The 21,609-nt window shown below is 43.2% G+C and overlaps 1 protein-coding gene across 2 annotated transcripts in view; it reads right to left on the reverse strand.

Moving 5' to 3' along the window:
• LOC138663265 (zinc finger protein 665-like) overlaps positions 1-19,384 on the reverse strand; it is a 58,292-nt gene extending 38,908 nt beyond the window's left edge. For both annotated transcript variants that reach the window (XM_069749438.1, XM_069749439.1), the window contains exons 1-6: positions 19,331-19,384; positions 5,448-5,592; positions 5,139-5,318; positions 4,932-5,055; positions 4,751-4,848; positions 4,465-4,555 (exon numbers count right to left, since the gene is read on the reverse strand). In XM_069749438.1, coding sequence (XP_069605539.1) covers positions 4,465-4,555; positions 4,751-4,848; positions 4,932-5,055; positions 5,139-5,318; positions 5,448-5,525 — 571 coding nt within the window. In that variant the 5' untranslated portion in view covers positions 5,526-5,592; positions 19,331-19,384. The remainder of the gene's footprint in view (positions 1-4,464; positions 4,556-4,750; positions 4,849-4,931; positions 5,056-5,138; positions 5,319-5,447; positions 5,593-19,330) is intronic.
• Between the last annotated feature and the right edge of the window lie 2,225 nt (positions 19,385-21,609).

A 21,609-nucleotide genomic window follows, 5' to 3' on the forward strand; every position in this document is an offset into this window, starting at 1 on the left:
AGGGAGAAAAAATAAAACCCAAAAAAGAGACTGTCTGAACTCCGAATAGGCACTTAGACCCCTTCACAAACAAAGCATTATCACGAAGGATCTGGAACACCATCCTGACCTGCTTCACATGAGACTCCCAATCATCGGAAAAAATCAAAATATCATCCAAATATACGACCATGAATTTATCAAGATAATTGCGGAAAATATCATGCATGAAAGACTGGAACACAGATGGAGCATTAGAGAGCCCAAATGGCATCACAAGGTATTCAAAATGGCCTTCGGGCGTATTAAATGCAGTTTTCCATTCGTCACCCTGTTTAATACGAACAAGATTATATGCCCCTTGGAGGTCAATCTTAGTAAACCAACTAGCCCCCTTAATCTGAGCAAACAAATCAGTAAGCAAAGGCAAGGGGTATTGGAATTTAACCGTGATCTTATTAAGAAGACGATAATCAATACAGGGTCTCAAGGAGCCATCCTTCTTAGCAACAAAAAAGAAACCCGCTCCCAATGGTGATGAAGAGGGCCGAATATGCCCCTTCTCCAAAGACTCCTTAACATAACTCCGCATGGCGGCATGCTCTGGCACAGACAGATTGAAATGTCGGCCCTTAGGGAACTTGCAACCAGGAATCAAGTTAATAGCACAATCACAGTCCCTGTGCGGTGGAAGGGAACTGGACTTGGGCTCATCAAATACATCCTGGAAATCCGACAAAAACTCAGGGACCTCAGAAGAGGGGGAAGAGGAAATTGACATCAAAGGAACATCACTATGTACCCCTTGACAACCCCAACTAGTCACCGACATAGTTTTCCAATCCAGCACCGGATTATGTTCCTGTAACCATGGAAAACCCAGTACAACAACATCATGCAGGTTATGCAACACCAGAAAACGGCAATCTTCCTGATGTGCTGGAGCCATGTACATAGTCATCTGTGTCCAGTACTGAGGTTTATCCTTGGCCAAGGGTGTAGCATCAATACCCCTCAAAGGAATAGGGCTCTGCAAAGGCTGCAAGGAAATTTAGGCTGTATAGTACTAATGGTAACGGACCTAGCGACTCTCTTAGTACGCTTAGGGCAATCAGAGATAACATGAGCAGAATCACCACAGTAAAAACACAGCCTATTCTGACGTCTGAATTCCTGCCGTTCTGTTCTAGTCAAAATTCTATCACATTGCATAGGTTCAGGACTCTGCTCAGAGGACACTGCCATATGGTGCACAGCTTTGCGCTCGCACAGACGCCGATCAATCTGAATGGCTAGAGACATAGATTCCCTCAAACCGGCAGGCGTAGGAAAGCCCACCATAACATCTTTAAGGGCTTCAGAAAAAACTTTTCTGAAAGTAGCAGCCAGAGCCTCCTCATTCCATTTAGTGAGCACAGACCATTTTCTCAATTTCTGGCAGAATAACTCTGCCGCTTCCTGACCTTGACACAAGGTCCATAGAATTAGGTTCGTCATACAATAATCCGAGCGCTTGAAAAAATGCATCTACATTCAATAATGCCGGATCCCCTGTTTCAAGAGAAAAAGCCCAGTCTTGAGAGTCACCACGCAGCAAGGATATGATGATTTTTACTTGCTGAATGGGATCACCAGAAGAACGGGGTTTCAAAGCAAAAAACAATTTGCAGTTATTTTTAAAGTTCAAAAAACTTGGATCTGTCCCCAAAAAACAAATCAGGAGTAGGAATTCTAGGCTCTAAAGCCGGAGTCTGGACAACATAGACCTGGATACTCTGTACTCTTGCAGCAAGTTGATCCACACGAGAAAACAAACCCTGAACATCCATGCCAAAGCATATATCCTGAACCACCCAGATATCAAGAGGAAAAAAAAGACAAACCAGAGCACAGAAAAAAAAATGGTTCAGAACTTGCTTTTCCTTCTTTTGAGATGCATTTAATTCATTTTTGGCCACTTGTACTGCTATGATACGGTGGTCTAGGAGCAACATGGAACGAGCTCTGAAGGAAGTGGTAACTGTACTGACCGCAGTCCCTAAGCTCAACACAACACTAGAAGTAGCCGTGGGATGCTCCTAGCTCTCCCTAGGCACCTCGACACAGCCTAAGAGCCAACTATCCCTAAAGATAGAAGCAGGAAAGCTATCTTGCCTCAGAGAAAATCCCCAAAGGATAGATTAGCCCCCCACAAATAATGACTGTGAGTGGAGAGGGAAAAGACATACACAGAATGAAACCAGGATGAGCACAGGAGGCCAGTCTAGCTAAATAGATAGGACAGGATGGAATACTGTGCGGTCAGTATAAAACACTACAAAAAATCCACGCAGAGTATACAAAATATCTCCACACCTGACTAAAGGTGTGGAGGGTAAATCTGCTTCCCAGAGCTTCCAGCAAGACAGAATTAATTCATACTGATAAGCTGGACAAACATAGAAAGCACAGAACGGATAAGTCCACAATCTATGGACAGAAAAGAGCAAGCAAAAAATTAGCTTTGCTGAACTGGTCAGGATAACAGGGAAATCCAAAGAGATGTGAATCCAACCAGAAACCATTTACAAGTGGCACTGGCTGAAGGAAAGAGCCAGGCATAAATAGCCGAGCAGAAAAGACGATGAGTGGAGGCAGCTGAAGACAACTAAATCCAAGGAGCAGCCATAACACTAGAAACCACAAGAGTGAGCCCAAGAGCAGAACTCACAAAAGTGCCACTTACAACCACCGGAGGGAGCCCAAGAGTGGAATTCACAACAGATGGCCCCATAAGATGCTCCATAGCATAATATGCCCTATATGCTGCTCCATAAAGGTTAATGGCCCCATAAGCTGCTCTATAGCATAATATGCCCCATATGCTGCTCCATAAAGGTTGATGGCCCCATAAGATGCTCCATAGCATAATATGCCCTATATGCTGCTCCATAAAGGTTGATGGCCCCATAAGATACTCCATAGAACAATATGCCCCACATGCTGCTGCTGCGATTAAAATAAATAAATAAATATGACATAATCACCTCTCATCGCTGGGCGCCGAGTGCCGGTGTCCTGAGCAGGCAGGGGTGGACACCGATGCTATGGGGGTCAGGTGCTGGAGTCGCTGCTTGCTCAGGACACCGGCACTTGAGATATTCACCTGTCCCCGTTCCACCGCCGCGCGTCGCTGTGACTTCTGGGTCCTCTGGCTGTGACTGTTCAGGCAGAGGGCGCACACTAACCACACCATCAAACCTGAACATCACAGCCAGAGAACGCGGAGGACTCAGCACGCGGAAGTGGAACGGTGACAGGTGAATATAGCATGGCTCACCCTCCCCCGTTATACTCACCCCATCCTGGCTCATTCCTGCTTCTCCATCGTCGTGGGCTGGCAGCTCCTTCCAATGCTGAGCGGTCACATAGTACTCCTCATTAAAGTAATGAATATGTGCTCCACACCTATGTGAGTGGAGTCATGTCCATATTCATTACTTTAATGAGCAGTACCATGTGACCGCTGAACACAGGAAGAGCTGCCAACAATCTGAGAAGCAGGGACTTGCAGAGACCACGCCGGGAGCAGGTGAGTATGATGTGACAGCTTCCGCACCCCCTCCCCCGCCGATCCCCTGGGACAATGACGCCAGTGATCGTGGTATGCTTTCAATTGCTTATGCATATCGCCATCTCCTGGGTCACAATCCTTATCCTCAGATGCTTAACTCTGTGGGGTCCAGACTGCACAGGCGCGTCGTGCTAGTGCAGTCTTTAAAGGCTTCAGACAGAGTGACGCTCCTAGCATTATATTATAGATTACAGTCATCAGCCATGCACAGCTTAAAGATATATCATGGCACAGGTGTAATGTTTTATATGCAGTTTATCACAATCCTCCTTGAAGTTATTCAGTTTTAAAAGAAATTGAAAATTCAGCATAAAGGGAAACTCTGTTGCTATTGTACAGAAATTCACACTTGGCCTCACTGCAAATTTAATGTTATCGATCATAAAAGTGATGTTTGGCCAGAAAGACTGGACCTGGTCTTGTAGGGACCATATGAGCACATTCAGCAGCACAGAAGGGAGAGAAGGTAGATTCATCCAATAAAATATCAGGATTCTAGGAAGCCAACAGCATCATTACCCTCCGCTTTCTCTTAGAGCACATCCTAAAATTTTTACTCAAGTGATTTTCTAACTTATCAGCACATTCTACGTACGCTGTCATTTGGCTTTGCAGTTTACAGACCTGAGCAGTTTACGGTCAGCATCTCCTAATTTCAGGGAGTAGGTGGATCCTCCAGGCTATACGTTCTATATAAAAAGGCTTTTAATGCCTAAAGTCCTTTGAACAGTTTTGGGTGGAAGAGAATGTTGTGGTCTAGAGGTAAAATGGTGATCATGGTAATACGGCCGGACTACACCACCGATAAAGCAGCCGCAGCCGGTGACTGAGAAGAATCTGTGACTTCACTGCATTTAGTGGTTACTACTCACCTGGGTAGTCATATGTGGGAATCTCCTCTTTACACCACTCATCACCGCTCACATATGTCTTTGTAGTATTAATATGGGTCAGATCTTCACCCTGAAATAAATATTGTAAAAGTCACAGAGAAATGGAGAAGTCACATCTATGATCAGCTCTAATCCTGCCATCTCCACCGTTCTCATTACACAACTATAAAACATATACTGGTGGATAAAACAAGACTGAGCACAAGACCTTCACAGCTGCCTACACATCATAGGGGAGATCTCATGACACCTTCTCTCCATCTACCTGATGATCCTGAGGAACATTGGGATCTTCTTGTTTACAGTCCTGTGGAAGAAGAGGACGGGGACATCTCTCTGGTGTTGTCCTCTTACTAGATAGGTCTGGAGGAAACACATACAGGGACTGAATTCATTCTTTACATACAGATAATTATAGGCCGTGAGTATTTAGTTCTGTCTATTACCTGGTGATGTGAGGGGCTGGGGAACCTCCATCATGACGTCCTTATACAGATCATTGTGTCCTTCTAAATATTCCCACTCATCCATGGAGAAATAGACAGCGACATCCTGACATCTTATACGAACCTGACACATACAATGATACCGTCATCCCCTCAGTTCCTTCACAGTGTTACTGTATAATGTCCCAGCATTCCTAGCAGTGTCACCTCTCCAGTCAGCAGCTCAATCATTTTGTAGGTGAGTTCTAGGATCTTCTGGTCGTCGATATCCTCACGTATTAAGAGGTGAGATGGAGGTCCCTTGATTGGGTTTAATGGTCTTCCCCATCCCTCAGACACAGGGTCCTGACAGTGTTCACTAGAGGTCTTCTTCACTACTGTGCAATCCTGGTTATGGAGAGATACAATAATAAATCTCACTACAGACATTTCCAGAGTCCTCACCTCTCCAGTTCTGTCCATCTGTTATTCCCATAGATAAGAATGATGTAATGTGACGTCATCAGAATCTCTCACCTCTCCAGTAAGCCGGAAGAGGATCTCTAGGGTGAGGTGTAACATCCTCTCCGCCATCTTGTCTCTGTCCATATCCATCTTTAATTGGTAAATCAGGAAAATTCTCTTATATAGAAGATCTTAGAGGATCCAATATTGTAGAGACCTGAATGAGAAGAAGATGAGCCGATGTAACATCATAAGAATCCTGGAAATAATAAGGGAAACATATAAAGATACAACATCTACAAGTTCTATTTTCTAGTCTTGTATGGACTGGAACATAAGTTGAATTTCTGACTAAGACATCTCCTCCATGCTCGCAATCACTGGCAATGTTACTCACTGCTTCAGCAACTGATTGGCTGTAAGAATCATAAGTTCATTAGGATTGACCAGAAAATACAGAAACTGGCGGGGACCCAAGCAGCAATGGTATTTTTATTATTTTACAACATTCTATTTTTTTTATGACATCTACTACAATACCTAGATAGATTAGCGAAATTAGGATTATTTAGTCTAGAAAAAAGACGACTGAGGGGCGATCTAATAACCATGTATAAGTATATAAGGGGACAATACAAATATCTCGCTAAGGATTTGTTTATACCAAGGAAGGTGACGGGCACAAGGAGGCATTCTTTGCGTCTGGAGGAGAAAAGGTTTTTCCACCAACATAGAAGAGGATTCTTTACTGTTAGGGCAGTGGGAATCTGGAATTGCTTGCCTGAGGAGGTGGTGATGGCGAACTCAGTCGAGGGGTTCAAGAGAGGCCTGGATGTCTTCCTGGAGCAGAACAATATTGTATCATACAATTATTAGGTTCTGTAGAAGGACGTAGATCTGGGGATTTATTATGATGGAATATAGGCTGAACTGGATGGACAAATGTCTTTTTTTGGCCTTACTAACTATGTTACTATGTTACTAATAAAACCTATATATTTTAGGCCACAGACAACAAGCAGTTTCTTCCTCGGAGTCGGCAGCTGAATACGTTTCTCATAGACTCATCTTCCATAACGCTAATTCTTGCCTCATTTACCGACACTGGAATCGGCATTAGCAATACTGCAGGAGATATTCATTACACGTGACAGGAGAAATAACTACTTCATGATGAGGACGACATCTTCATCTTCTACTACGGCTCTAGAGACATATTTGGCCAGAGTCTGTCACTGACTCCATCACCACCGGCCATCTATATGAATGTTTCTCGACAATACTGTGTGGAGGCCCCATACTATGGGAGTAATACATGTTTCCTTGGTTCCCGTCTTTCATAGTTGGGTCGTTTGTATCTATCAGAGGAAAAGGAGCAAAACCATTGTGATTCTTATAAGGAGACAACACAAAACCCCCTAAGTATAATATTTTATCAAAACTTGATCAAAACTGTGCCGCTAATTATAGACCTGTCTCTAATCTTCCCTTCATCTCTAAACTCCACGAGTGCCTGGTCCACTCCCGTCTTACCCCCTATCTCTCAGATATCTCTCTTCTCGACCCTCTTCAATCTGGTTTACGCTCTTTACACTCTACTGAAACTGCCCTCACTAAAGTCTCTAATGATCTTATAACAGCAAAATCTAATGGTCACTACTCCATGCTAATTCTCTTGGAATTCTCCGCAGCATTCGACAAAGTGGATCATCAGCTCCTCCTCACTATGCTCCGCTCCATCGGCTTCAAGGACACCTTTCTCTCCTGGTTCTCCTCCTATCTCTCTGACCGATCCTTCACTGTATCTTTTGCTGGTTCCTCCTCCTCTCACCTTCCCCTTACTGTTGGGGTTCCTCAAGGATCAGTCCTAGGCCCCCTCCTCTTCTCTTTGTATACCACCCCTATTGGACAAACAATCAGTAGATTTGGTTTCCAGTACCATCTCTATGCTGATGACACCCAATTATACACTTGTCCTGATATCACGCCTGCCTTTTTAGAAAACATCAGTGATTGTCTCACCGCTGTCACTAACATCATGTCCTCCCTCTATCTGAAACTGAACCTGTCAAAAACTGAACTCCTCGTGTTCTCTCCCTCTATTAACCTACTTTTGCCTGACATTGCCATCTCCGTGTGTGGTTCCACCATTACTCTCAAGCAACATGCCCGCTGCCTTGGGGTCATACTTGATTCTGAGTTTCCCTTCACCTCCCACATCCGATCATTGGCTCACTCTTCTTATCTGCATCTAAAAAAACATTTCTAGAATTCGCCCTTTTCTTACTTTCGACTCTGCAAAAACTCTTACTGTTTCACTTATTCATTCTCGTCTGGACTATTGTAACTCTCTCCAAAACGGCCTCCCACTTTCCAAACTCTCCCCGCTCCAATCTGTCCTGAATGCTGCAGCCAGATTTATATTCCTCACCAACCATTACACCGATGCCCCTTCCCTGTGCCAGTCATTACACTGGTTACCCATCCACTCCAGAATCCAGTGCAAAACTATTACCCTCATTCACAAAGCACTCCATGGCTCAGCACCACCCTACATCTCCTCTCTGGTCTCAGTCTACCACCCGACCCATGTTCTGCCAATGACCTCAGGTTAGCATCCTCAATAATCAGAACCTCCCACTCCCGTCTCCAAGACTTTTCACGTGCTTCGACAATTCTTTGGAATGCACTACCCAAGTTAATACGATTAATCCCCTATCTCCACAGTTTTAAGCGTGCCCTAAAAATGCATTTGTTCAGACTGGCCTACAGCCTCAACGCATTAACCTAACGATCCCTGTGTGGCCTATTTATATAAGTTAAACCAAAATCAGGTTCCTCGCATCATGTTCTCATACACTTTATGCAGTTAATAGCCCTCTGTGTCTGTATTGCTACATACTAAGGCTGCCGTCACACTAGCAGTATTTGGTCAGTATTTTACATCAGTATTTGTAAGCCAAAACCAGGAGTGGGTGATCCATCCAGAAGTGGAGCATATGTTTCTATTATACTTTTCCTCTATTTGCTCCACTCCTGGTTTTGGCTACAAATACTGATGTAAAATACTGACCAAATACTGATAGTGTGACGGCAGCCTTAGGCTGTTAACTGGTTCATGCAGCTTTACATGAACACCTGAGCCTTACACTATGGCCGGTCCGAATGACTAAAGCAATTGTTACCATCCACCTCTCGTGTCTCCCCTTTTCCTCATAGTTTGTATCTTGCGAGCAGGGCCCTCATTCCTCCTGGTATCTATTTTGAACTGTAATTTCTGTTATGCTGTAATGTCTATTGTCTGTACAAGTCCCCTCTATAATTTGTAAAGCGCTGCGGAATATGTTGGCGCTATATAAATAAAATTATTATTATTATTTTATAACAACCCCACAATCTGTGACTCTTCAGGGTAAATCGCTCTCTCCCCATTGGATTAGAGCTGATACTATGAAGCTAAAGTGACTAAACAGACTTTCTGTCACCTCCATAAAGGGGCACTTTACTGTGTTTGTCAGAACTGTCCGAGGATTATTAGAGGAAAATACTAAAACCCTATGTGTCATATTTGTCTATACCTATGCCTATGGTAGATTTTGCCTATGGTAGATTTTTTTAGTCATATTTGTCTATACCTATGGTAGATTTTTTACAGTGTGCGGGAAATCAGCGATTCCGCAGAATTAATGAACATGTTGCTTTTTTTTCCGCGATTTGTTTTTTTTCGCGGAAAAAAATCGCAACATTTGCACAAGAAAAAAATCACAACATTTGCAAAAGTTTTGCGGATTACATTGAAATGATTGGGAACCATATGTAAGCGTTTTTTTCACGTTTTTACTGAACGTGTGCACATAGCCTTACAACTCCCTTCTCTTTGTACTTGAACTGAGAGAGGGAGGGGGATGTTTTGAGTGAGATAATATTAAGGCTAGGTTCTCATTTCGTTTTCGGGTGAGCGCTAACAGACAGCGTTGCACGGCGAAATTAACGCCGTGCAATGTGTCCGTTAGCGCTCCCATTGCCAGCAATGTTAAAGCGCATTGCTAGTGCGTGCCATTTTCGGCACGCGCTAGCGAAGTGCCGTTCTTTTGTGGCGCGCCTCGGACGCTGCTTGCAGTTAGCGCTAGCGGGGACATTTAACGCGACCCCTAAAAAGACATTGCGTTAGCGCAATCCACTAGCGCTTAGCGCTAAACGGATTGCCCTAACGCAATGAGAACCTAGCCTAATATTGTCTACCTTGAGATAGTTTATAAACCCTCCTCTCACACATCCAGTAACCTAGCAACCACAGAATGCAGAGTAAGTGGACATGCCAGCTGGGGCATATCTTAAGGTACCGTCACACTCAGCAACTTTGCAACGAGAACGACAACAATCTGTGACGTTGCAGCGTCCTGGTTAGCGATCTCGTTGTGTTTGACACGCAGCAGCGATCTGGATCCCGCTGTGCCATCGCTGGTCGGAACTAGAAGTCCAGAACTTTATTTGATCGCTAGATCGGCGTGTATCGTCATGTTTGACATCAAAAACAACTACGCCAGCAATGTTTTACATGGAGCGAGAACAATAAGCGAGTCGCCGTTACGTCACTGGATCGCTCCTGCATCGTTCTGTTTGACGTCTCTACAGCGACATAAACAGCGACGCTCCAGTGATCGGCTCGTTGTCTATATCCCTGCAGCGTCGCTATGTGTGACTGTACCTTACTGAAGTCAAGCTGCAACACCAGGCTCTCCCATCATCACTTTGGTAAGAATTACGAAAAACGGTTTTGAGCTCCGTTTTTTTTATTGGAATATGTTCATATTAGTACAACAACGTTATCTTCCAAGTTTCATTAGGATCTTTTTAGGGATTCAGTCTTTATGCGCCATTTTCTGCCATACCTATGCCTACAGTGTTATCATGGTTGGAAACGGAAAAACGGTTTTGAGCTCCGTTTTTTTTATTGGAATATGTTCATATTAGTACAACAACGTTATCTTCCAAGTTTCATTAGGATCTTTTTAGGGATTCAGTCGTTATGCGCCATTTTCTGCCATACCTATGCCTACAGTGTTATCATGGTTGGAAACGGAAAAACGGTTTTGAGCTCCGTTTTTTTTATTGGAATATGTTCATATTAGTACAACAACGTTATCTTCCAAGTTTCATTAGGATCTTTTTAGGGATTCAGTCGTTATGCGCCATTTTCTGCCATACCTATGCCTAGTGTGTTATCATGGTTGGAAACGGAAAAACGGTTTTGAGCTCCGTTTTTTTTATTGGAATAAGTTCACATTAGTACAACAACGTTATCTTCCAAGTTTCATTAGGATCTTTTTAGGGATTCAGTCGTTATGCGCCATTTTCTGCCATACCTATGCCTAGTGTGTTATCATGGTTGGAAACGGAAAAACGGTTTTGACCTCCGTTTTTTTTATTGGAATAAGTTCATATTAGTACAACAACGTTATCTTCCGTTTTTTTTATTGGAATAAGTTCATATTAGTACAACAACGTTATCTTCCAAGTTTCATTAAGATCTCTTTAGGGATTCAGTCTTTATGCGCCATATTCTGCCATACCTATGCCTAGTGTTTTATCACGGTTGGAAACGGAAAAACGGTTTTGAGCTCCGTTTTTTTTATTGGAATTAGTTCATATTAGTACAACAACGTTATCTTCCAAGTTTCATTAGGAGCTTTTTAGGGATTCAGTCTTTATGCGCCATATTCTGCCATACCTATGTCTATGGTAGTTTTTTTTCTAAAGTTGAATGTTTTTAATATTTTTTTCCTTTCCACTTCACTCTATTTAAAAATAAATTAGCGGAGGTTAAACTTTAATTGCGTTTTCAACAAGGCAAACCCATACATTTCTATATAGTAACTTTACATTTGAAATAAACACTGAATCCCTAAGTATATCTTTATCGAAAATTTTTGCCTTAGGCCGACCTCACACTAGCGAGTTTTACGGACGTATGAGCGGTTCATAAAATACGGATTGCATACGGTACAATGCTTCTCTATGGCCAAGCTCCTATCAGCCGTATTTTACTGATCCGTATTATACGGTCTTCTACGGCCATGGAAAATCGCAGCATGCTGCGTTTGTCACCGTATTGCGCAAAAAATACGCCAATGAAAGTCTATGGGGGCCAGAAAAATACGGATTACACACGGACCAACAGTGTGACTTGCGAGAAATACGCAGCGGTGTTAGAGAGAAAAGCCGGAAATTCAGTGCGGTGTACAGTAAAATCACACTGACAGCTTACAATAGAATAGGTAGAATAAATGTCTACACGTAGAATAGATATATATAGATGTAGATATACTAGATGGTGGCCCGATTCTAACGCATCGGGTATTCTAGAATATGCATGTCCACGTAGTATATTGCCCAGCCCACGTAGTATATTGCCCAGCCCACGTAGTATACTGCCCAGCCGCGTAGTATATTGCCCAGCCACATAGAATATTGCCCAGCCCACGTAGTATATTGCCCAGTCACGTAGTATATTGCCCAGCCACGTAGTATTTTGCCCAGCCATGTAGTATTTTGCCCAGCCACGTAGTATTTTGCCCAGCCACGTAGTATATTGCCCAGCCACGTAGTATATTGCCTGTGACCGCAAAGTCATCATAGGTCCTGCGCTCATACCAACCCTGGGACCAGAAGCTGCCGTGGACTACAAGGGGCCCTCAGAAAGGTGAGTATATTTTTATTTTTTAAAATGTGACAAACCTGGCGGGGCAATATACTACGTGGCTGGGCAATATACTACGTGGCTGGGCAATATAGTACGTGGCTGGGCAATATAGTACGTGGCTGGGCAATATAGTACGTGGCTGGGCAATATAGTACGTGGCTGGGCAATATAGTACGTGACTGGGCAATATAGTACATGGCTGGCCAATATAGTACATGGCTGGCCAATATAGTACATGGTTGTGCAATATCCTACGTGGGCTGGGCAATATACTACGTGGCTGGGCAATATACTACATGGCTCTGTGCTGTATACTACATCGCTGTGCAATATACTACGTGACTGGGCAATATACTACGTGACTGGGCAATATACTACATCGCTGTGCAATATACTACGTGACTGGGCAATATACTACGTGACTGGGCAATATACTATGTGGCTGGGCAATATACTACGTGACTGGGCAATATACTATGTGGCTGGGCAATATACTATGTGGCTGGGCAATATACTATGTGGCTGGGCAATATACTATGTGGCTGGGCAATATACTATGTGGCTGGGCAATATACTATGTGGCTGTGCAATATACTACGTGACTGGGCAATATACTACGTGACTGGGCAATATACTATGTGGCTGGGCAATATACTATGTGGCTGGGCAATATACTATGTGGCTGGGCAATATACTATGTGGCTGGGCAATATACTACGTGGCTGGGCAATATACTACGTGGCTGGGCAATATAGTACGTGACTGGGCAATATACTACGTGGGCTGGGCAATATAGTTCGTGGCTGGGCAATATACTACGTGACTGTGCAATATACTACGTGGCTGGGCAATATACTACGTGACTGGGCAATATACTACGTGGCTGGGCAATATACTACGTGGCTTGGCAATATAGTACGTGGCTGGGCAATATAGTACGTGGCTGGGCAATATAATACGTGGCTGGGCAATATAATACGTGGCTGGGCAATATACTACGTGGACATGCATATTCTAGAATACCCGATGCGTTAGAATCGGGCCACCATCTAGTGTGTGTGTGTGTGTATATATATATATACTGTATATATATATATATATACACACACATACTATGTGTAGACATTTATCTTAGCTATTCTATTCTAACCTGTCACTGTGATTTTACTGTACACCGCACTGAATTGCCGGCTTTTCTATAGAACACCGCTGCGTATTTCTCGCAAGTCACACTGCTGGTCCGTGTGTAATCCGTATTTTTCTGGCCCCCATAGCGGCCCTGCGCTTAGTAACCCGATATTTACCCTGGTTACCAGTGAACACATCGCTAGATCGGCGTCACACACGCCGATCCAGCGATGACAGCGGGTGATCAGCGACCAAAAAAAGGTCCTGATCATTCCCCAACGACCAACGATCCCCCAGCAGGGGCCTGATCGTTGGTCGCTGTCACACATAACGAGATCGTTAGCGGGGTCGTTGTTACGTCACAAAAAGCGTGACGTTGCAACGATATCCTTAACGATATCGTTGTGTGTAAAGGTACCTTAAGGCAAACATTTTCGATAAAGATATACTTAGGGATTCACTGTTTATTTGAAATGTAAAGTTATTATATAGTAATGTATGAATTAACATTGTTGAAAACAGAATTACATTTTTAAGCTCTGTTTTTCTTGCTGGAAAAAGTTCATATTAATGACAAACTTATTTTCAAAGTTTCATCAAGATCTTCTTAGGGATTCAGTGTTTATTTCAAATTTTAAGTTACTATATAGAAATGTATGGGTTTGCCTTGTTGAAAACGCAATTAAAGTTTAACCTCCGCTAATTTATTTTTAAATAGAGTGAAGTGGAAAGGAAAAAAGATTCAAAAAATTCAACTTTAGAAAAAAAACTACCATAGGCATAGGTATGGCAGGCTGGATGTGCGCTGGACTGTGAAGCTGTGACCCGAGGTAAACATTCACAGAAGAGCCACCGCTTATCAGAGGATCCACAGGCTACAAGGTTAACCCCTTCACTGATCAGAGCAGCATCTGATGTTGGCTCTGGAAGAAGAGAGGTGCAGAACAGCCAGGTGGCTAGGCAGCACCAGTGCTCGCCTACTCCTGAGGCTGGAAACACAGAAGATGAGGCTCCTGGTCCGTCTGGACAGACACCAGCAGATGGTGAGAACATCTATGTCCCCCAGTCTTCCCCCTGTCTTCCCCCTACTGACAATGCTGTTATTTTAGCTGGGTTTGCTAAGTTACTGAATGAAATGTTATCTAAATGTACTGGGAATAACCCTGCCGCTGAAGTATGGCTTAATCCATCCAGTACAGCTAATGTTGCTCCTACTTCTGTTAGGGTTAATAACAGTACAATAGTTAACCCTTTAATGTTAGACAAGGGTTCTGGTGTAACGGAAACCTGTGTTAAGGAGGCACTTCCCTGTGAATTGTCTCCTTTGGGATTTCATCTTAGTGTTAATATAAAAGAGCGCATTTGGAGGAGGGAATATATTGATTTATTATCACTTCTCCCTTCAGCAAAGGAGCACATTGTACGTGATAAAAAAGATGAAAAGAATGATTTAGAGGATAGGAAACGTTCTTTACCAAGGTCATTTAACAACTGGCTCCAAGCCTTTTGTATATATGCTTCTGTGTTAGGTGAAAAATGCCCGGATCAATGCTGTGGCCTCTTTCAACATGTCGACATTGTTCTGGAAGCATATCGCCATTTCGGCGGCATGGCTTGGTTCAACTACGATGAAATGTTTCGCCAGAAATTAGCGGTGTACCCGACACTAAGGTGGGGTACAAAAGATGTAGGCTTGTGGTTGAACGTCATGCTGCCGCAAAGAACAATGCCTCAAAAGCAACCTAGTTTAACGCAAGGTAATATAAAAAAAGGTTTATGTTTTGCATATAATGAATCTTCCTGCAAGTGGTTAAACAATTGCAGGTACAGGCATGAGTGCTCGTTTTGTGGGGGCTCTCATCCCATGGCTAGGTGTTATAAAAAAGTAAATCAATACAACCTAAATCAGCCTGGATTTCGTGATCAAGTGGCAAAAGGCTTGGACACCAGTGATTCTTCAAAAAATGCTACCATGGTTAGAGCAATTCCCAAACAGGGAGAAAGCAGCTCTAATCACTGAAGGCTTTAGGGATGGTTTTGTTGTTCCAGCATTTAAAGGAAAAGGTTGTGCTTGGGTAGATAATCTGAAATCTGTTGATATATATAAGAATGTTGTTGAAGAAAAGATTTTAAAAGAATTGGAACTGGGCAGGTTTGCCGGTCCTTTCATGTCTCCACCATTTAACAATTTCAGATTATCACCATTAGGTATTGTTCCAAAGAAGGAACCGGGATCATTTAGATTGATTCATCATCTGTCATTTCCTTTGACGTTGTCTTTGAACGATGAGGTGGATAAGACTAATGCTTCAGTTATTTATTCTTCTTTTGACGAAGCTTTGCAATTGTTACGGACTTTTGGCAAGGGTGCGTTGCTAGCAAAAGCGGATGTAAAATCTGCTTTTAGGCTCCTTCCTGTTCACCCGGATGGGTTTAGTTCTTTGGGATTTCAATTTGATGGGAAATTCTATTTTGACAGGTGCCTTCCAATGGGTTATTCTTTGTCGTGCTTTTATTTCGAAGCATTTTCTAGTTTTTTAGAGTGGGTTTTACAGCGGAATATTCCTGAGGGAGGTACTCTTCATTATCTGGATGACTTTTTATTTGTGGGTAATGTTGACTCTGATTTATGCCATCGCCTGTTGCAAGCATTTATCGGTATATGTAGTTCCTTCGGTATTCTTTTAGCTGAGGAAAAAACAGTATTCCCTTGTTTGGAATTCTTAGGCATTATTATAGACACGGAAATAATGGAATTTAAATTACCGGACTCGAAACTGTGTAAAATAAGGCTTTCGGTAAATCGTATGTTATCCAAAAAGAAGACAACGTTAAAAGAAATGCAATCGTTGTTAGGTCTTCTGAATTTTGCACTGAAAGTTATGCCCATGGGCAGAGTTTTCTCCCGGAGACTTTATTTCTCAACCAGAGGTTTAAAGTCTCCTTTTGCGCATATTAGGCTGAACAAACAACTTAAAGATGATTTGATGGTGTGGTCTCAATTTTTAGCAAAGTTTAATGGTCGTAGCTGTTGGCAACAGGACTTTATTGAGGCGGAATCGTTAAATTTATTTACTGACGCAGCGGGTAATTGTGGTTATGGCGCCTTTTTCAATGGAAAATGGTCAGCAGAAGTTTGGCCTGAGTCATGGTTTGTAAATAAAGTTGTTAACAATATTGTGGTTCTGGAGCTTTTTCCAGTACTAGTAGCTTTGTGCATTTGGGGTGAATTTTTTAGAGATAGGAGAATTTTAATTCATAGTGATAACAAAGGGGTAGTTTTTGCAGTTAATACGCTGTCTTCAAAGTCTGTTATGGCAGTCAATTTATTGAGGCACCTGACTCTGTGCTGCTTAAATATGAACGTTTGGTTAAAAGCAAGGTACATAGAAGGTAAAAAGAATAATTTAGCAGACTCACTTTCTCGTTGTCAGTGGGGAAGATTTCGGGAGTTAGCGCCGGAGGCGGAGCAAGATGGGATCCCTTGTCCGAATCATTTATGGGACTTGGTTTTGAGCTGATTTCGGAAAACATAAAAAAGTCTGTAGCCCCCAAAACATGGGCTGGTTACGCAGCAGCATGGAGGGATTGGATATTATTCTGCAACTCAATTAATGTAGATTATTGTTATAGTGAGGTAAGTGTAGTTTTATTTTTTGTTTCCGATTTAATGCAAAGGCAGTTAGCTTATTCTTCTGTGAACAGGATTTTGGCAGGTATATCATTTTTTCTTAAACTGTTTGGATACCAAGCTATTAATATTTTTTTCCCAGTAAAGCAGATGCTTAAAGGGTATCGCAAGTCGTTTCCCGCGGTGGACAAGAGACGACCGATTTCTATGAGCTTGTTAAGTAACTTATGGTCAGTTTTATCTAAGGTTTGTTTTGATAGTTTTGAACTCTGTTTATTTAGAACGGCCTTTGTTCTTGCTTTTTTTGCTGCTTTTCGGATTGGCGAATTGGTGTCTGACAAGAAATCCATCCATTCTGGTTTATTTTACGAGGATGTTCGGTTAAAACAGGAATCAGTAGAGATTTTTCTGAAAAGATCTAAAACTGATCAATTAGGAAGAGGCTGTTGGATAAAGTTGAATGCATTTCATGGATCGCCACTGTGTCCAGTAGCTAATGTCAGAAGCTGGCTTGCATTGAGACCAGTAGGAGAGTTGTCATTTTTAATACATAAGGACCTCTCTCCCATAACAAAGTTTCAGTTTAATTCGGTTCTAAAAAAATGTCTGCGCTTGTTAGATTTGGGCAATGTAAATATCTCTTCACACTCGTTTAGGATCGGGGCAGCAACTGAGGCAGCAAGGATGGGTCTGGATGAATCCATCATCAAAAAACTGGGCCGTTGGGAATCTGATAGGTTCAAATTATATGTCCGACCTAGTTTATTGATATAATTAACTAACATATTATTTTCCGTAGGTCCTTTAGTCGTATGGATTGTAGGCCATTCATTCATCTTTTGGGCTCAGAAGAGGGCTTCAAGAAGGAATTATTCTGAGAACTTGTCGTTTAACAGCGAAGTTTGCAGTGTATTCTGGTCAGGCGTGAGAGGCCTAAAATGGTCTTCTATTATTCAGGAATTAATGGATTTAAGTATAGTATGGCCTAACCCAAATTTGGTTATTATTCATGCAGGTGGCAATGACATTGGTAAAATGAAAACTTTAGACTTGATTTGGAAGATGAAGAATGACTTTTCTCTCCTTAAGAATTATTTTCCTAATTCTGTTTTTGTTTTTTCAGAAATTGCTCCCAGATTGGTTTGGTCTACACCTGGTCTTGTTTTTATGGACAAGATAAGGAGAAGGGTCAATAGGACCATGGAAAAATTTCTTCCTGGAAGGCTTTGTTTCGGGCCTATATAGGGCAGATAAAGTTCATTTTTCTGATGTAGGCATAGATATTTTTAATGTTGGTTTGCAGAATGCTGTGGATATTTGGCTGCGATGTTTGTTTGGGGGGCCATGCCTCTAATGAGTCTTGGCGTTTGGGAATAGTCGCCCAGCTAATGCTGGGTGGACTTGGTTCTTTTTAAAGGTCATATAAATTATTTGATTATTATTTATTTATTTATGAATTCTTAATGGATTTAAGCATTTGATTTTAATTGGTTATTAAAGTAGTTGTTATTGGTAACCCTTAATAAATATCGCGGCCTATTTTATCCAATGAATTTGTCTGTGTCTTTTATTTTAGTTAGTTAAGTTATATATTGGTTCTATAATGAATTGGACCTTGTGCCTCCGTGAAAAGGCCCCCCAAAGCGCTTAGCTAGGGGGACACACAGGGGCACAGGCCCATTCATTACTGTCTATTTCTGGTACTATGTTTTCCCCCCCCCCATTGTTCCTCCTTATTGGTCTCTCCTACTCCCCCCTCTTCTCTATTAGGGCTATGATGTGAATGGTACTTACCGAGCTTTGAAGTCCTTTACAGGTCACCAGCAACTGCCAGGAGAAAATGCGAGAAGAAGGGGCAGTTGGTTTGAGCGGGAAAAAACGCTGATTTGATTGGCTCAGGACTGAAAAGAGCGGGAAAATCAGAGGTATATAAGGCCCTTCTTCTGCGCAATCCAGTCAGTCAGTGCGCAGCAAGAAAGAAAAGTGCCCCTCCCTAATAAATGTAAAAATTCCCGTCGCGATATTTGTTAGAAGGAATAGTCGCCCAGCTAATGCTGGGTGGACTTGGTTCTTTTTAAAGGTCATATAAATTATTTGATTATTATTTATTTATTTATGAATTCTTAATGGATTTAAGCATTTGATTTTAATTGGTTATTAAAGTAGTTGTTATTGGTAACCCTTAATAAATATCGCGGCCTATTTTATCCAATGAATTTGTCTGTGTCTTTTATTTTAGTTAGTTAAGTTATATATTGGTTCTATAATGAATTGGACCTTGTGCCTCCGTGGAGTGAAGTGGAAAGGAAAACTAAATTAAGAAAATGAAACGGTAAAAAAAAATCTAAAATAGGCAGAGGTATATGAATACGACTAAAATATCTACCATAGGCATAGGTAAATTTGCCACATAGGGTTTTAGTATGCACCATTATTAGAGGTGATAGTTTCCCCCCAATTAGAAGGGACATCTGTGGATATTGGGGTCTTTACCTGCTACAGTTCTGGTGTGTGGAGCCTCTACCTGCAGAGCCGCACAGGACCTGTGATGAGGTCACAGGAGGGGAGGAGTCAGGGGTCACATGATCAGGGGCCTCAGTGTATGCAGGACTCTGCTGTGCTGGTTGTCATGGTGCTGGATGAGGGGAAGTTTATGTGTGGGGTCAGGAGGGGTTTACAGTGTGGATGTAGGGGAGTCATGTGTGTATGAGCTGTACGGAGCAGAGCCTCATGTGTACGAGGTGTACGGAGCAGAGCCTCATGTGTACGAGGTGTACAGAGCGGAGCCGTGTGTATGAGGTGTACAGAGCGGAGCTGTGTGTACGAGGTGTACGGAGCAGAGCAGTGTGTGTACTAGGTGTACAAAGCAGAGCCGTGTGTTTACTAGGTGTACGGAGCAGAGCTGTGTGTGTACGAGGTGTACGGAGTGGAGCCGTGTGTGTACGGGGTGTAAATTTGCAACGTCTCATTAATCTACAGGCACAGTCACAGAATGTAGTGGGGAGGGCAGTACTCTTGCTGGATGCGGTGAAAGCTTTTTATAGCGTAGAGTGAGAGTGGAGCCCCCCAAGGGCCGTGGGGAACTCGGATCCGGGCCCTTCTGTTCTCAATGGGGATGTCACGGTGGCTGACCCGGTCCGTGGCCCTAGGGGAAACGTCCGCTGTAAATTGTGGGGGGACGGTCTTTAAATGGGTAATGTTCGTGACGCCACCTGTGGTATTCGGTCAGGGTGACCGACGCTGCTTAGGGGTCCGCTGGGGTGATGTTATGGCAGCTAGATGGTATACCTTCCCACAGGTGAAGTATTTCCCCAGGGCTTCCCAGAATGTAGATGGTGGATGATGTAAGGTGCAGTGAATAACGAGGACACAAGGTTGCAGTCTCTTTACCTTTACTGAAGGCTTCAGAATCCACAGTCCAGGGTAGGGACCACAGGGTAGGCAGAGTCCGTCCGGTATGAAGGCAAATCCAGAGTCCCCTTATCCAGGTGGAATTCAATAGCCTTCATCTAGTGCAGAGGTCCCCAACGTTTCTGACCTTGAGAGCCACATTCAGCTCTGAGAGAGAGTCGGGAGCCACATCCAGCCTTGAGAGAGGGTTGCGAGCCTCATTCAGCTCCCGTCCCCCTCACAATAGTGGCAACCAAAGCCTCCATTACAGGCATAATGGTTAACCAAAGCTTTTCCGTAAAAATCACGAAAAAGCAGTATACTAAGATCCAGGGGTTCCCAAAATACCCCCATTCAGTATTCTCCTATAAAGCACTCCCAAGACACTAAAACATCTCCTCTGGCAGGTGGTATCATCTTGTCTCCAGCGTACCATACTTAAATCATCTCAAAAACCCCAAGACCAGTATATGTGCGTCCAGATCTGCTCTTCTGTGCAGGGCTGCTCACAAAATTCATCATTTTCAGATTTGTTCTTCATACCTGTTTGCTAGAACTGGAGCTAATTCACCAAGCTGACAGACATCCGCGAGCCACAATTCATGGGACCGCGAGCCACATGTGACTCCCGAGCTACAGGTTGGGGACCCCTGCTCTAGTGCCTGGGCATTGTAGTACCTCCCTGCTGAGCAACTCGGTAAGGTCCTCACAACTATTGTATATGTTAAGTCTCTTCTCTCTGTCCCCCTGACGGATAGGACAAACCTGTACGACTGGTGGCCTGAGGCTTTTTATAGGGACCCTAGAGACGCCCTGGCCCCCACAAGTTGCCCTTTCTGCCTCCTGGGTATATGGTCGGGCAGTCAACGGGGAATCAACTGTCCTGCTGGTCTCTGAAGTAACGGCATAGAGAGCCTTACTCCCTCGGTGTTCTGGCTACCGGTAGTGTGCTTCTGAAGGAGGCAGCCTGCTTCTAGCTCGTCTCCATCTGATGTTCCTCTCCTGTTGCTATGACTTCGTTGCTCACTCACTGCAACACAATTCCGTTTGTGTCTTTTCTTAGGATGCTGCCGCATGGGATGCAGGCGCAGCTCCGTGTACCTTCGTCTTCTACAGGCCGCAGTCTGGAACTGGCTGGCACCCACTCCAACCAGCCTCTGCCAAACTCGGTCGGGACTCACTGACTATCTCCTACTCCCTCCAGTCAGCTTCTGTCCAACTCCCTAACCAACCCACCAGTTTTACCTAAGTGTGAGGAGTGCCCTAATAGATAGAAGCATGGCTCCCCCTGGCGGACTTGAGTGTGAAGTGTGTTATGTGGTTGTGATACCTGGACAGAAGATCTCCTTCATTGCCTTCAGACATAACATCACTCTCATTAG

This window comes from Ranitomeya imitator, chromosome 2 (assembly GCF_032444005.1).
Source record: "Ranitomeya imitator isolate aRanImi1 chromosome 2, aRanImi1.pri, whole genome shotgun sequence".
NCBI classification, from domain to species: Eukaryota; Metazoa; Chordata; class Amphibia; order Anura; family Dendrobatidae; genus Ranitomeya; species Ranitomeya imitator.